Source organism: Xenopus laevis, chromosome 4L (assembly GCF_017654675.1).
Source record: "Xenopus laevis strain J_2021 chromosome 4L, Xenopus_laevis_v10.1, whole genome shotgun sequence".
In the NCBI taxonomy this organism is placed as follows: domain Eukaryota; kingdom Metazoa; phylum Chordata; class Amphibia; order Anura; family Pipidae; genus Xenopus; species Xenopus laevis.
The window spans coordinates 4,942,074-4,957,513 of NC_054377.1; the positions used below are offsets into that span (position 1 = coordinate 4,942,074).

The 15,440-nt window shown below is 43.4% G+C and overlaps 1 protein-coding gene across 1 annotated transcript in view; it reads right to left on the reverse strand.

Annotated features, from left to right (window-relative positions):
• The window catches only part of sbf2.L (SET binding factor 2 L homeolog), a 176,514-nt gene that overhangs the window by 52,902 nt on the left and 108,172 nt on the right, over positions 1-15,440 (reverse strand). The window contains 4 exon segments of the mRNA NM_001091038.1: positions 7,127-7,276; positions 8,359-8,468; positions 12,296-12,500; positions 13,121-13,222. Of these exon segments, the coding sequence (NP_001084507.1) occupies positions 7,127-7,276; positions 8,359-8,468; positions 12,296-12,500; positions 13,121-13,222 (567 nt within the window).

Consider the following 15,440-nt stretch of genomic DNA (forward strand, 5'->3'; position numbering starts at 1 on the left):
TCACGGGTTCAAAAGGTTGGGGATCCCTGATCTAAGGCATGGGTCCTCAACCTTTTTTACCCATGAACCACATTCAAATGTAAAAAGAGTTGGAGAGCAACAGAAGCATGAAAAAGTCCCTCGGGGTGCCAAATAATGGCCGTAATTGGCCATTGGATTGGGACTGGAGGTTCTGTTTGGCAGTATACTTAGTTTTTATGCAACTAAAACCTGCTTCCAAGCCAGGAATTCAAAAATAAGCAGCTGCTTTGAGGCCACTGGGAGCAACATCCAAGGGAGAGCAACATGTGCTTACGAGCTACTGGTTGGGGGATCACTGATCTAAGAAGACCCCTGACCAAAAGATGGACCTCCAATGGGAGGTCACATTGAAAAATGATCAACAACTGCTGCACATTTTAAAATATAAGCATATTAAAAGACATCATGGAGTGTCATGAACATGCAAAGGCATAAGGTCACAGGTCATAGGCTGAATGTTTTTTATACAGGGTATAGAAGTTTCCATTAGTCATGTGGCACCACTTAGGTTGGTTCACAGACTATATCACCAACTGCTCTTCATAAGAATATTATTTACCGCACATTCATGGCTCTAAAATATCTTTTCTACGTAGAACCTCATAAAGAAGAACTTCTATTTATTACTTCTCTGATTGTCCTTAAAGCCAACATCAGACTGATCAATCACTCCTCATAGATCCATGACTTGACTGTTCACCAGTAGTCAGAACTTGTTTAGAAGCACAGCTGGAAAAGTCGCTAGAACTTTAGGCAACAATTTCCGGTCTTCCGTGGAGCTTCTGTTGCCGTCACATTACTAAAGGGATAGTTTGTTGAATCAAGGAATAGTCAGTGTGCTGGGAACTTATTTAATTCTCTCCAATAAACAAAGAGTCAGGGCCCCATGGTCAAACCATACAACACAAATAAGTCTCTATATTCTGAGTCACGGCTTTTAATTAGAACAATGTCAACCTTCAAAGGTTGTGCGAAACATATTTGCCGTTACATGACTACTGACTTGGCCCAAAATTGGAATAGCCATCATTGTTTGCGAGTCAATAAAGGTCAACGCCAGAAACCACAGCTACATTAAACCTTCCACCAACTTACGCATACTGGAACGCAATCTTATTAAAGAGCATCATGAGTCACATAAAGACACATTTTCGAGTACAGAGTTTCCTACTAAGCCCGTAGTAAAACCAACGAACAAACATGTCCCATTTCCAGAAACTAAGACGTGAAATATGTGAAATACAACTGCTGTCTAATGTGTTAGCTAAAATATTCATCCTGCTTTATTTATGCAAAAAGTCGCAACATCCCTTATTCTGTGTACACAGAAAACCTTAACTATTGACCTGGTGGTTAGTAATACTATGATGCAGAGCTGGAGTCATGGTTTATATTAAACCACTGCAATATCAGCCATTAAACCCTGCCTAGTTTCAAGGCTGTTGAACATAAATATCACTGTAACCGACCTACAGGATGGGCTTCTGGGCTCAAGGGAACCTTTTCAACAGTTTGAGAAACTTACCATGTATAGTAGTGATGAGTAGGTCAGAAATTTTTAAATCCTAACCCACTATTTCCAAATCAGAACCCAACGCAGACCAAAGTTTTCTTCTTTATGATCCTGTATGATGGTCCTGCTTGAAGAGCAACCCACCAAGTGCTGGAACTCGCACTTAGAGGCTCACCTTCAACCTTCACGGCCTGAACCTGCCCAAGGTTGGCCCAATCAACTTGATCGTCACTAGTTTGTGGTTTCCTCAAGAAACAATACTAAAATGTAAACTCTGGTGGGGTAAAGGCTGAAGAAGGCAAAGTTAATGGGATTCCAAAGAGTTCCATGGAAATCCTTAATTGGTATCTTTGTTTGAAGTCTCAAGATCTCCTCAATGCATTCTGAGCTTGACAAGGACCACATCTCCCATCAAGCGACCACTGGGAACCCTAACCACGCACCCTGGCTCACTGCATGTTAAAGGGACATTGTTCCAACCAATGATGAATTCTGCATTGTGTTCTTCAATAAAACAGGTTTACTTACATACTACCGTGCCTTCTTTCACATAATTCTGATAGGTAAAGACAAGAAAGTCTTCTGAAAATTTTGGCCAATGGGAACATGGTGTCACGTTTGTTTATCGATGATTTTAAAATGTTAGGAGGTAGGATGGAAGCTTCAAGTCATATAGAGAAATATACAAAAATACAGAAAGCGCACACACATAAACTGTGACGTAAAACCCGTCCGTATCAAAGATATGAAATGGGAGAACCAAGAAGTGACCCATTATAATCTAAATTACAGGTAGGACAAGTCAGACGCTCTGCTCTTCTCAACAACAGAAAAGGGACTAGATACCAGGATTTAATTAAAAGGGAGAACAACAACATATAACTTTCCCTTTATTACTTTTAAACATGGTGTATTCGCCCCTTTTCATTAGTTTTATTAAAAAGCCGGCACCAGATATCTACCCACAAGCGGTGCACACAAGGCCATGTTAGCCTTATGTTGAGAGAAGGAATGGACTATTTGTGCCCGTGTCCCACCTCCATTAACTCTTCCCATTGATGTCTCCTTAGCCAGGTCTCCAACCAATTAGTAGGAGACCCCTGATATCATTTTATTAGCATGTACCCTAGAAATCGAGAGCAAGCAGGGCTATGGCATAGAGCTGACAGGTAAAAGCAACGGCACTAAGAGAAATTTATAAACCAAAACTTTCTTATGGACCTTATATGACCTACGTAGTTGCCACGGTCAGTGACCCTACTATTTTCGATTTTCCAGTTTGTTGCCTGGTTGCTAGGGCTGAAATTTTTGGGAGCCACCTGTATTTATACCACTGGCGAATCAAAGGATGTTCCCTTGGGTATAGGCATGAGTGTGGTCAAACCCCTTCTAGATTTCAATCCTGGCCGGTGATGTTTCTGTGCCAGGGACAATCGACTGGCACAACCCTCCAAAGAGTTCTTCTGCTTAGGAAAGATGTGAGAAAGGTTTTTAATTTTATTCCTAAGCAGAAGAACATCAGGCTCTTTCTTTCTCCTGACAACTTCCTTGACTACTTGCTGGTCAGACTGGTGGGAAACTGACCAGCAGGTGGCGCTGTTGTAACAAAATTCATTCATATTAACAGCACATGTATCCCTTAATATCTTGGAATGAAAAAGAATAAATAATGAATGGTATTTATAGACCTGCGCCCGCCCGACGTCACAAAAGGGTCAGGCGGAAGTCTGAGCTCGACCCGCACCCGCCCACGACCCGCGCATTTTGTCCAGGGGTCGGCCCCAACCTGCGGGCCTCGGGTCGGCCCGCACATCACTAATCGAGATCCAAATTATGGAAAGATCTGTTAACTGAAAAAACCCAGGTCCCGTGCATTCTGGATAACAGTCCCATACTGTAATTTTCGGGTTGGGGTGGCCCAGGCTGGGAGCTTATAAACACCCAATAAATTCTTCCAATACAGATTTACTTCTTATTTAACAACTCAATGCTTTTGCTTCATTCCAATATTCCTATTTTCTTTCATAGGGAAGTTGCTCTATGCAGGGCCACCCTATGTTATCATTGAGCCCCACAGGGGGCGCCATTTATTATGCCGCTGGCCTCCTGAGCTCCAGGGTGGTGGGACACTCCAACAATTCGGTCGTTTGTGTCCAAAGACATTAGAAGCTGTTGTATAAAAAAAGCATCTCCAGATGGCCGGGCTCAGGAGCAGCTCAAGCCTTTTAGAAATGTGCGGAATGAAAGACTGAGCCATAAAAGCGCAGCCTGTAAACACTCATAAATCTCCCACTAATTGTGCAGCGCAGATATAGAGCCCAGTCCGTCTGCAGCCATTAAGGCATTTTATAGAATTGCGCACGGATCTGGCGGGATCTTTACCGGTTTTGTTCTAATATCAACTGTATCTAAACTTTACATCCACGAATATTTATTTATTATGCTGCCGGGCAGCAGCAGAAATATCTTGTTCCTTTCTGCTGAATCAGAGACATCCCTGATCGTTTATCGCCTGTAAACAGTAAATATTATTGTGTGCCCAGAACATTCCTTCTCTGTATATTTGAATTTATACATATGGGAGGAGGAGGTGCCATATTGATTCCCTTAGACAGTACAGTATGAGGGTATAGCTTATTGTGTGCCCAGAACATTCCTTCTCTGTATATTTGTATTTATACATATGGGAGGAGGAGGTGCCATATTGATTCCCTTAGACAGTACAGTATGAGGGTATAGCTTATAGTGTGCCCAGAACATTCCTTCTCTGTATATTTGTATTTATACATATGGGAGGAGGGAGGTGCCATATTGATTCCCTTAGACAGTACAGTATGAGGGTATAGCTTATTGTGTGCCCAGAACATTCCTTCTCTGTATATTTGTATTTATACATATGGGAGGAGGAGGTGCCATATTGATTCCCTTAGACAGTACAGTATGAGGGTATAGCTTATTGTGTGCCCAGAACATTCCTTCTCTGTATATTTGAATTTATACATATGGGAGGAGGTGCCATATTGATTCCCTTAGACAGTACAGTATGAGGGTATAGCTTATTGTGTGCCCAGAACATTCCTTCTCTGTATATTTGTATTTATACATATGGGAGGAGGGAGGTGCCATATTGATTCCCTTAGACAGTACAGTATGAGGGTATAGCTTATAGTGTGCCCAGAACATTCCTACCTCCAAAACATGACTAGACCCTCGGCAGCTGTTCTTTATATGTCTGTTTTCTGATTTATCCCCTCCAATGCAGAATGTTTATATTCTTTGCACTGTCGGATCTAACTCCTGAAATAATGGAGCAGAAGCAAGCTGCTTCACAGACCCGGAGGAGAACTGAGTCCTGTTACATTGTTTCAAGAGTCAGACCAGAGAATAGAAAAGGAAAGACATTGCTTTGAATTGCAATTACAATCATAAAGTTAAAAGCAATGAAAATGTATAGTGAATGGCTACTAATTGCAGGCAGTCGCATTCAAAGTAGAAATGCCAGAAATAGGACTACTGGAGTGCATCTGTAATCTCATGCGTGTGCTGAAATTAAATTAGAGAAGGGAGAGCCAAAAAATATGCGCTGGGATTGGCTGTGCGAAGTTTGGCAACGCAGCGTGCAATCATGTTGTATCGATTAAGTCCAGCTGATGGGCCGGCCATAAATCATAGTGAAAAATGAGCAGGTTTTACACACGCAGGACTCAGGGAAGAGAAAGAGAAGCTAAGAACTGCACTCTATAGCCCTGTTGCTGGCATAATAATTAGGGTTGGTGGTGTAGGTCTCAGTTGGGAGAGGGTTGGTGGTGTAGGTCTCAGTTGGGAGAGGGTTGGTGGTGTTGGTCTCAGTTGGGAGAGAGTTGGTGGTGTTGGTCTCAGTTGGGAGAGGGTTGGTGGTGTCGGTCTCAGTTGGGAGAGGGTTGGTGGTCTCGGTCTCAGTTGGGAGAAGGTTGGTGGTGTCCCTCTTAGTTGGGAGAGGGTTAGTGGTGTAAGTCTCAGTTGGGAGAGGGTTGGTGGTGTAGGTCTCAGTTGGGAGAGGGTTGGTGGTGTTGGTCTCAGTTGGGAAGAGGGTTGGTGGTGTAGGTCTCAGTTGGGAGAGGGTTGGTGGTGTCGGTCTCAGTTGGGAGAGGGTTTGCCGTGTAGGTCTCAGTTGGGAGAGGGTTGGTGGTGTCAGTCTCAGTTGGGAGAGGGTTGGTGGTGTAGGTCTCAGTTGGGAGAGGGTTAGTGGAGTAAGTTTTAGTTGGGAGAGGGTTGGTGGTGTAGGTCTCAGTTGGGAGAGGGTTGGCGGTGTCAGTCTCAGTTGGGAGAAGGTTGGTGATGTCGCTCTTAGTTTGGTAGAGGGTTGGTGGTGAAGGTCTCAGTTGGGAGAGGGTTGGTGGTGTAGGTCTCAGTTGGGAGAGGGTTGGTGGTATAGGTCTAAGTTAGGAGAGGGTTGGTGGTGTCGGTCTCAGTTGGGAGAGGGTTTGCAGTGTAGGTCTCAGTTGGGAGAGGGTTGGTGGTGTCGGTCTCAGTTGGGAGAGGGTTTGCAGTGTAGGACTCAGTTGGGAGAGGGTTGGTGGTGTCGGTCTCAGTTGGGAGAGGGTTTGCAGTGTCGGTCTCAGTTGGGAGAGGGTTGGTGGTGTCGGTCTCAGTTGGGAGAGGGTTGGGGGGTTTAGGTACTGGCGGGCCCCAGGTACCCAGTCCAGTGATGAGTGGAATATATTTATCTTTAAAGGTCTGCAAAGAAGAGGGATAGGGGCTTTCCTTGCCTAGTGCATATAAGCAACAATGTTCCACCCACATACATGTACTGGTCCATCATTAAAACCTCACGTGAGCTGTAACATAGAATGATATGAGACCAATTAATATAAGTAAAGTGAGAGGCACGGGTTGTGGGGGGAAAGGAATTATATCTGGTATAAATATGAAATATGTTCTACATTCAGACCAGTGAGGCTGCCATAAACCTGCCTTCCCTGCAGCGCTTTAATGACAGTGGGGGATTTCTTTATTTCCAGGGTCCTAGGTTTGATCTCAGCCTGGGCTGAATATTCTCCTTGTATCTGCGTCAGTTTCCTCTCATTTCTCACTATACAGGTATGGGATCCGCTATCTGGAAACTCATTATCAAGAAAGCTCCAACTTACGGGAAGGTTGTCTCCCATAGACTCGATTTTATCCAAATATTCCAATTTTTTTTTCTGTATAATAATAAAACAGTAACTTGTACTTGATCCCAACTAAGATATAATTAATCCTTATTGGAGGCAAAACCAGCCTATTGGGTTTATTTAATGTTTATATGATTTTCAATTAGACTTAAGGTATGAAGATCCAAATTACAGAAAGATCCCTTATCCGGAAGACCCCAGGTCCCGAGGATTCTGCATAACAGGTCCCTTACCTGTACACTAAAAACATACAGGCAGCTTAATTGGCTCCTGATTGGATGAAGTCTACTGTGTGTGTATTGGGTGAATAGGAACATTAGATTGCAAGCTCCATTGGGCCAGTGAGTGACTCACAATCTCTGGAAATCATATAGGTGCTAAATAAATCAGGGTAATAAATAATATCAGGGTGATTTATACATTAGGCCTGTGCTGGTACCTGTAGGGCGCAGTTCATCATCCGCACGATGTAGTCGAACTGCTGGTGGTTGAGCATGGAGCGGTTCTGCTGAACATGGAGCGCAAGCTCTTCTGTCAAACACTGTCTGGCAGCTTTTCCTTTCAGCGCGCGCAGCGCAGCCGGCAGGGTCTGGGAACAGAAACAAATCGCACTCGTTAAGCTGAAACCTTAACCAAGAGCCGTAATTTTATAGGGACTTGGCACGAAACGCACCATCGGAGAGCGACGGATTTCTAACAGTTTATTAAACTCTCCAACATCCAACATTTTTGCTACAAATTCCATAAATAGAACAGGCTGAACAAATATTTGTGCTGTGTTATAATGATCCCAATGCACAGCGGCTTTAATAATAAACATGTTGTTGTTTTTAGAGAAGAGGGTGTTTAATAACAGATACACTATACATAAACCCTATCTGATCCCCACCGGAAGCAGCAGTCCTGTCCTGCTTTATGGCAGCTGAGATTCTAGCTATCTGTATAACAGAACATTCTGTCCCAGTGGCTGCACAGATCCTATCTGATCCCCATTGTAAGCAGCAGTCCTGTCCTGCTTTATGGCAGCTGAGATTCTAGCTATCTGTATAACAGAACATTCTGTCCCAGTGGCTGCACAGATCCTATCTGATCCCCATTGTAAGCAGCAGTCCTGTCCTGCTTTATGGCAGCTGAGATTCTAGCTATCTGTATAACAGAGCATTCTGTCCCAGTGGCTGCACAGATCCTATCTGATCCCCATTGTAAGCAGCAGTCCTGTCCTGCTTTATGGCAGCTGAGATTCTAGCTATCTGTATAACAGAACATTCTGTCCCAGTGGCTGCACAGATCCTATCTGATCCCCATTGTAAGCAGCAGTCCTGCCCTGCTTTATGGCAGCTGAGATTCTAGCTATCTGTATAACAGAACATTCTGTCCCAGTGGCTGCACAGATCCTATCTGATCCCCATTGTAAGCAGCAGTCCTGCCCTGCTTTATGGCAGCTGAGATTCTAGCTATCTGTATAACAGAGCATTCTGTCCCAGTGGCTGCACAGATCCTATCTGATCCCCATTGTAAGCAGCAGTCCTGTCCTGCTTTATGGCAGCTGAGATTCTAGCTATCTGTATAACAGAACATTCTGTCCCAATGGCTGCACAGATCCTATCTGATCCCCATTGTAAGCAGCAGTCCTGTCCTGCTTTATGGCAGCTTTGGGAAGTTGCACATTACCTTTTCAGTTTCCAGAGTTTTATTTTCGAATATGTACATGATGCAGTTGCGGACGACTTCCAGCCTCCGTGCGCTGTTAAACACCGAGCTCGCCTTGTCCACTATCGAAACTGAAAAAAATAAAAATATATATTTAGAGTTAATTTAGCACAGTGATATTAGCACTCCGTGATTTAGGAACCATATTACTTATATCTCTCTAAAGCCTCGTAGAAGAGATTTACGGCTGATTTATCGCTGGGGTTATAAAGGCATTATTGATGCGTTATCTGATGCACAGAAATAATTACGTACAGCTCCATTGATGGGGTTAATATTTATGTCTGAAATAAGTGAAAACCAAATTAATGATGGACGTGTCACTGGAGTGAGGATTAGAACAAGCCCCCCAGCAGCTATACGTCAGCTATAAGAAACATGAGTAAAGGGGAAGTTTGCCTCCAGGTTCATTTTAGTAGGATACAGACAGGGCTATTGTACTTTATAGACCCGCAGTCCCCTGTTGGTCTGTACATGAATACATTGCCTTCTCTGACAATACTCATAGTACAGGTAGGGGGATCTGTTATCTGGAAACCCATTATCCAGAAAGCTCTGATTACGGAAGGGCCGTTTCCCATAGACTCTATTTTATAAATGATCGGAATTTCCTTTTCCTGTGTAATAATAAAACAGTAGCTTGTACTTGATCCCAACTAAGATATAATTAATCCTTATTGGAAGCAAAACCAGCCTATTGGGTTTATTTAATGTTTATATGATTTTCTAGTAGACGTAAGGTATGAAGATCTAAATAAAGGAAAGATCCAGTATCTGGAAAACCCCAGGTCCCAAACATTCTGGATAACAGATCCCATTCCTGTATTTGATCCCAACTAAGATATACAGTAATTAATCCTTATTGGAAGCAAAACCAGCCTATTGGCTTTATTTAATGTTTATATGATTTTCTAATAGACTTAAGGTGTGAAGATCCAAATTACAGAAAGATCCCTTATCTGGAAAACCCCAGGTCCCGAGCATTCTGGATAACAGGTCCCATACCTATATTTGATCCCAACTAAGATATAATTAATCCTTATTGGAGGCAAAACCAGCCTATTGGGTTTATTTAATGTTTACATCATTTTCTAGTAGACTTAAGGTATGAAGATCCAGATTATGGAAAGATCCGTTATCCGGAAACCCCCAGGTCCGGAGCATTCTGGATAACAGGTCCCATACCTGTACATGCAGCCCATGGGGTGATGATAATGAGATATTTAGGGAACTGTTTGTGTTTATAGACAAAGTTCCAGCGGATACAAAAAACTTCGGCAAACTTGCGAGAAAGGGACCTTTAACCCGTGAAAATTGCTGAATCACAGAATGGGAAAGCAGAGACGGAAACATTCCTAAATATTTGAGTACGTCAACGGCTTCACGGAGTGAAAAGTGCTTTAAAGGGCAAATAAAGAAATCAAGGCGAATGGCAGAACTGAAATACAGTTAAAGGGGTTGTTCGCCATTAAATGAACGGTTAGTAGGATGTAGAGAGGGATATTCTGAGACAATTTGCAATTGGTTTTTATTTTTTATTAGTTGTGGTTTTTGACTTATTTATTCAGCAGCTCTCCAGTCTGCAATTTCAGCCGTCTGGTTGCTAGGGTCCAAATTCCCCTAGCAACCATGCATTGATTTGAATAAGAGACTGGAATATGAATAGGAGAGGCCTATAAGTAATAAAAAGTAGCAATAACAATACATTTGTAGCCTTACAGAGCATTTGTATTTTTTAGATGAAAGCTGAAACCATTAAAAAAAACTCTAGAAAATAAACAATGAAGACCAATTAAAATGTTATTTAGAATTGACCATTCTGTAACATACTAAAAGTTACTTAAAGGTGGACAAATAGAGCTCGATAAAGAAGTAGTTCAGACATGCTGAAGGCAACCACAGCCCTAAGCAGGAAAGATCTGTGTCTCCAAAGATGCCCCAGTAGCTTCCCATCTTCTTTTCTGCTGATTCACTGCACATGCTCTGTGCTGCTGTCACTTACTGAGCTTAGGGACCCACTCACAATATACAGTACACATAGAATAGAAATGTCACAATATAAGGCTGATTAGTAATTAATACACATAATTACTACATGGCAGCACAGAAACCAGTGCAATTAGCATCAGAATTGAATAATCAGCAAACCTGTAGCATCAGCTTATATTACAGCCAGGGAAGCTCATTTTCTGCTGGATAATTAGTGACGAGCCCTAAGCTTAGCTTCTCAACAGCCAATCAGAGCCCACTGAGCATGTGAGTGTCACAGACTCACAAAACTGGATCATTACCGTTATAGTAAGATCAGTATATAAAATACAACATTTCTATATTAAGGCTTTATTTCTCCTTTAAACAGGACAGAGAGAGCTCCTATGCAGCGATGTAATTCCAATATTTTTTTTTTAAAGGATAATAAATTTAATATGAAGTTTCTTAGAAAAACACAATTATTATTCCCAATCTTCCCCGCTGCTCTATTTATTTATAGTCTATTGAAAGAACATTTCGGGGAATTCTGACACTTTGTTACATGCCAATTCAGGCAAAACACATTTGTTATGTGCCGCGTCTTCGAAAAATCTCCCACGTGAAGCAAATGGCGTGGGTGTCTGATAACTGGAGGCAGGAGCAGGAGGTATAGCGATTGGAATTGACCCTCTGAATATGTTCATGGTAATCGGATGGACCCTTCTTCTGAACCAAGCTGTTGTACATTTCTGCTCATACGCCAGTTTCTGTCGTCTTGGATCCCGTTTCTGTCGTCTTGGATCCCGTTTCTGTCCTCTTGGATCCCGTTTCTGTCCTCTTGGATCCCGTTTCTGTCCTCTTGGATCCTGTTTTTGTCCTCTTGGATCCTGTTTCTGTCCTCGTGGATCCTGTTTCTGTCCTCTTGGATCCTATTTTAGTCATTTTGAAACCTGTTTCTGTCATCTTGGATCCTGTTTTGGTCATCTTGGATCCTGTTTCTGACATTTTGGATTCTGTTTCTGACATTTTGGATCCTGTTTCTGTCATGTTCGATCCTCATCTTGGATCCTGTATCTGTAATCTTGGATCCTGTTTCGGTCATCTTGGATCCTATTTCGGTCATCTTGTATCCTGTTTCGGTCATCTTGGTCCTGTTTCGGTCTTTTTGGATCCTGTTTTGGTCATCTTCGATCATGTTTCTGTCATCTTGGATCCTCATCTTGAATCCTGTTTTAGCACTGCGATATTGGTGTTTTTGACCAGGCCTGTGACCTTGATTACGGTCTTGTCTCCTGATTGTATACTGCGCTGACTTTTGGAATTGACCCCGGCTTGTTTCACGTTGGCCTGACATGCGAAAGGTCCGCAGTTCAAAACGAGGCAGAAACACCAATATTGTAGTACAAAGCAGGATCTAAGAAAGTAGTCAATAAACAGGCAAAGGTCAGGGCAGGCAGCAAACTAGACAAGATCAGGGACAGGCAGGGTCAAGAACACTAGACATTGCATCCAGAAACTATTGAAAACAGACCTACATTGGGCAATGAGTAGTAGGTCGAGACGCCCTTTAAATATTTGAATTTCGTGTCACGCACCGGCACCGGGCATCAGATTGAAGGAAGCAGTGCGAGAGCCACTGCGGCAACACTGGACCCCCAAGTACCTTTACATAAGCTGAGTCGGCACAATGCCTGAGGTTTATAGATTTACAATCACAACCACTGTACATGCCTGAGTAACTGCTCACGTCCACTTTGCAAGTTATTGCCAAGACTTTACTTGTTTCGCTGACTTGTAAAGCACGGGACATACACGGGATCACTTGAGGACAGGGCACGGGGCACTTTCACCTCTTACACATGGAAAACTAGTCCCAACACGGATACAGGGGTAGAAGAAAACAAACAGGAGGAGCCGGATTCCCTACCTACGGGCGATCCAGCCGGCACCACACATTTCTTTTCCGCCCGGGGAGAAAGGATGGAATTCTGGTTCTTATTAAGTCCCTCCTGGATCAGCTCCTGAACTTTGAGGTCATTCATTTTGGAAAAGGGAAGAATATGGACTCGGAGATGTGAACCTTCCGTGGGTTTGGGGACTTTCTGGAAGGCCATGTGAGGGTTTGGGTTCTCCTGTTAAAAAAAAAAAAAAGAAAGGATTAGAAGCGTTGAATCATGGGAAATTGACTTTAAAGGAGAATGAAAGGTTACAAATAAGTAAGCCTTATCAGAAAGGTCTATATATAAATACACCAGTAAACCCTCAAAGTAATGCTGCTCTGAGTCCTCTGTCAAAAGAAACATCACATTTCTTTCCTTCTATTGTGTACTCATGGGCTTCTGTATCAGAATTCCTGTTTTCAGCTTAAACCTCCAGGGCTAGGGCTTGAGCATGCTCAGTTTGCTCTACTCTCCCTCCTCCCCTCCCTGCTGTAATCTGAGTCCAGAGCTATGAGTGAGCAGGGAGATATTCAGGCAGGAAGTGATGTCACACCAAGCTAATATGGCAGCTGCTGTCCTAAACAAACAGAGAGAGCTTCTAGAGCTGTTTACTCTGGTATGGTAAAACATTCTGCACAATAATATAGTGTTATAGCTTGCACTATAGCGGCTAATCTATTGGTAACAAACTGCCTCGATAGCTTTCCTTCTCCTTTTAAGCCCCCCATTATACAAAGACCCCTTATCTGGAAAACCCCATGTCCCGAGCGTTCCAGATAACAGATCCCTTACCTGTGTCGCTACATACTTACATTTTTGAAGAGCTGTTCGGCGAGCTCCCGGATGTGTTTCAGAATCTTGTGCGTGTCGTTCTGATCGTCGTCTTTTATTCGCTCGACCTCGAAAGAAACCAGCTACACCCGGGCGACAAAAGTGCGGAGTTAGATGGGGAACTGGCGTATTAGAAACAACTTGCAGCACATTGCACCCTAAACACTAATGCAATACCCCCGTGCAACCCATGTGCAGGCTGACTTGCTGTGCCAGTTGTAGAACACAGACAAGTGTGAATGTGATTGTGCGAGTGCACTGGCGTGCAAAGAATTCCGTAATGCCACTAACATGATTACCCATTTGTTCTTCATTAAGGCTGTAACCCAATATGAGAGGGCCGGGGGTCTGGCAACAGTTGTTGGACTGCAAGAAATTACTCTAGAGGCTGCAGGGAAAGTCAGTGCATGCATAGAGCCGACACATGGAATATATCTCATGCCGTCATGTTTTTATAGGCCGGAGCCAACAACATCCCTGCAATTGTTCACTTTCAGACTGATCTCTATGATCAATGATTGGCTAGAGCCAACGACATCCCTGCAATTGTTCACTTTCAGACTGATCTCTATGATCAATGATTGGCTAGAGCCAACAACATCCCTGCAATTGTTCACTTTCAGACTGATCTCTATGATCAATGATTGGCTAGAGCCAACAACATCCCTGCAATTGTTCACTTTCAGACTGATCTCTATGATCAATGATTGGCTAGAGCCAACACCATCCCTGCAATTGTTCACTTTCAGACTGATCTCTATGATCAATGATTGGCTAGAGCCAACAACATCCCTGCAATTGTTCACTTTCAGACTGATCTCTATGATCAATGATTGGCTGAAACCAAGAACATCCCTGCAATTGTTCACTTTCAGACTGATCTCTATGATCAATGATTGGCTGGAGCCAACGACATCCCTGCAATTATTCATTTTCAGACTGATCTCTATGATCAATGATTGGCCGGAGCCAACAACATCCCTGCAATTGTTCACTTTCAGACTGATCTCTATGATCAATGATTGACTGATCACACACTTTCCATCATTCATGATAGAAAAATTTGGACATTTTAAGCAATGCCCCTGATCAACCTGGCCACACCCAGTTAGGCACGGAATTTGGGATTACTTTGCTTAAAAGATGGGAGGTATGTGATTGTTTGGATCACTCAGCAGAAGGGCTGATCCAAACTATTTTGGTTGAGATCATTGGTCCATCACAAACACACATACCCAAAATCGTATTAAAGTTTATCTACAATTTTGGGTATGTGGTCCAATGATCCGAGCTGATAACAGACAGGTCCTCAGTCAATCCATTGCGTAGGACAGTATAGGGTACATGAACAAATGTAAGTCTGCGGCAGCTGTTCTGTAATGTTGTTGGCTTTAAATAAAACAATAAATGGGCAATTGGTGCACAGACTGGCCGGATCCTGTCTGGTGTGTTTCAGGCTATCCATGCAGCACGAGAGAACCTACATATTGGGCAGGTAATTGGCAGGTCCAGCACCTCTGCCTCTTCCAGTGTTCACTGCCCAGCTCAAGCCCAGCTGCCACTTGTAAATATTTGTGCCACCCACTTCTGGTGAATCAAGAAATGGGTGGGTCAGTGTTGGTTGGTTGGTATATAAGAAGAATAGTGTGTAAGGCCTGGTTGGAAGAGGACTGTGCTTCACCACCTACTACTCCGTCTATTTGCCCCACAGGACAACTGGATACAATATGGTGTAGGCGCATGCACAACAAAAAAAACAAAACTGTTTTTTGCAGTTATTTTTTTACTGATGGCCTAATGCTGGCCATACAGGGGGCACATTCAGCGTCTCAGGTAGGGTTGCCACCTGCCTGGTATTTTACCGGCCTGACCGGTAAAAATTATGCTTGACCCCCAATGTTATTTATAGGGAAAAAATCTAAATATATACACTGTAGGAAGGCCGGTATTTTTTTCCAAAAAAGGTGGCAACCCTAGTCTCAGGCTCACTGGAGCTACCACCATAGGGGCAACCTCCCTTCCAGCCCCCATGCATACTTTTCCTGTAGTTGTGGCCACGATCGGGCCCAGGGGGTAAGATCAAGGAGCAGCGGAGGTTGTAGACGGATGTGGGTGTCCTGCTGGCCCAGTCCGACCCTGGGCACATTTAGGCTACGGGCACATGGAGCTGTAGGCTCTGCTGCTCTCAGTCTGAACATTTTCAGAGAAGTGAACCTGCTCCATTCATCAAAGCTGTTTCAACTTTCGTGCAGTCACACGCAGCAGAGGTCAGCCCAAAAATGTCAATGACCTTTGTTTCCG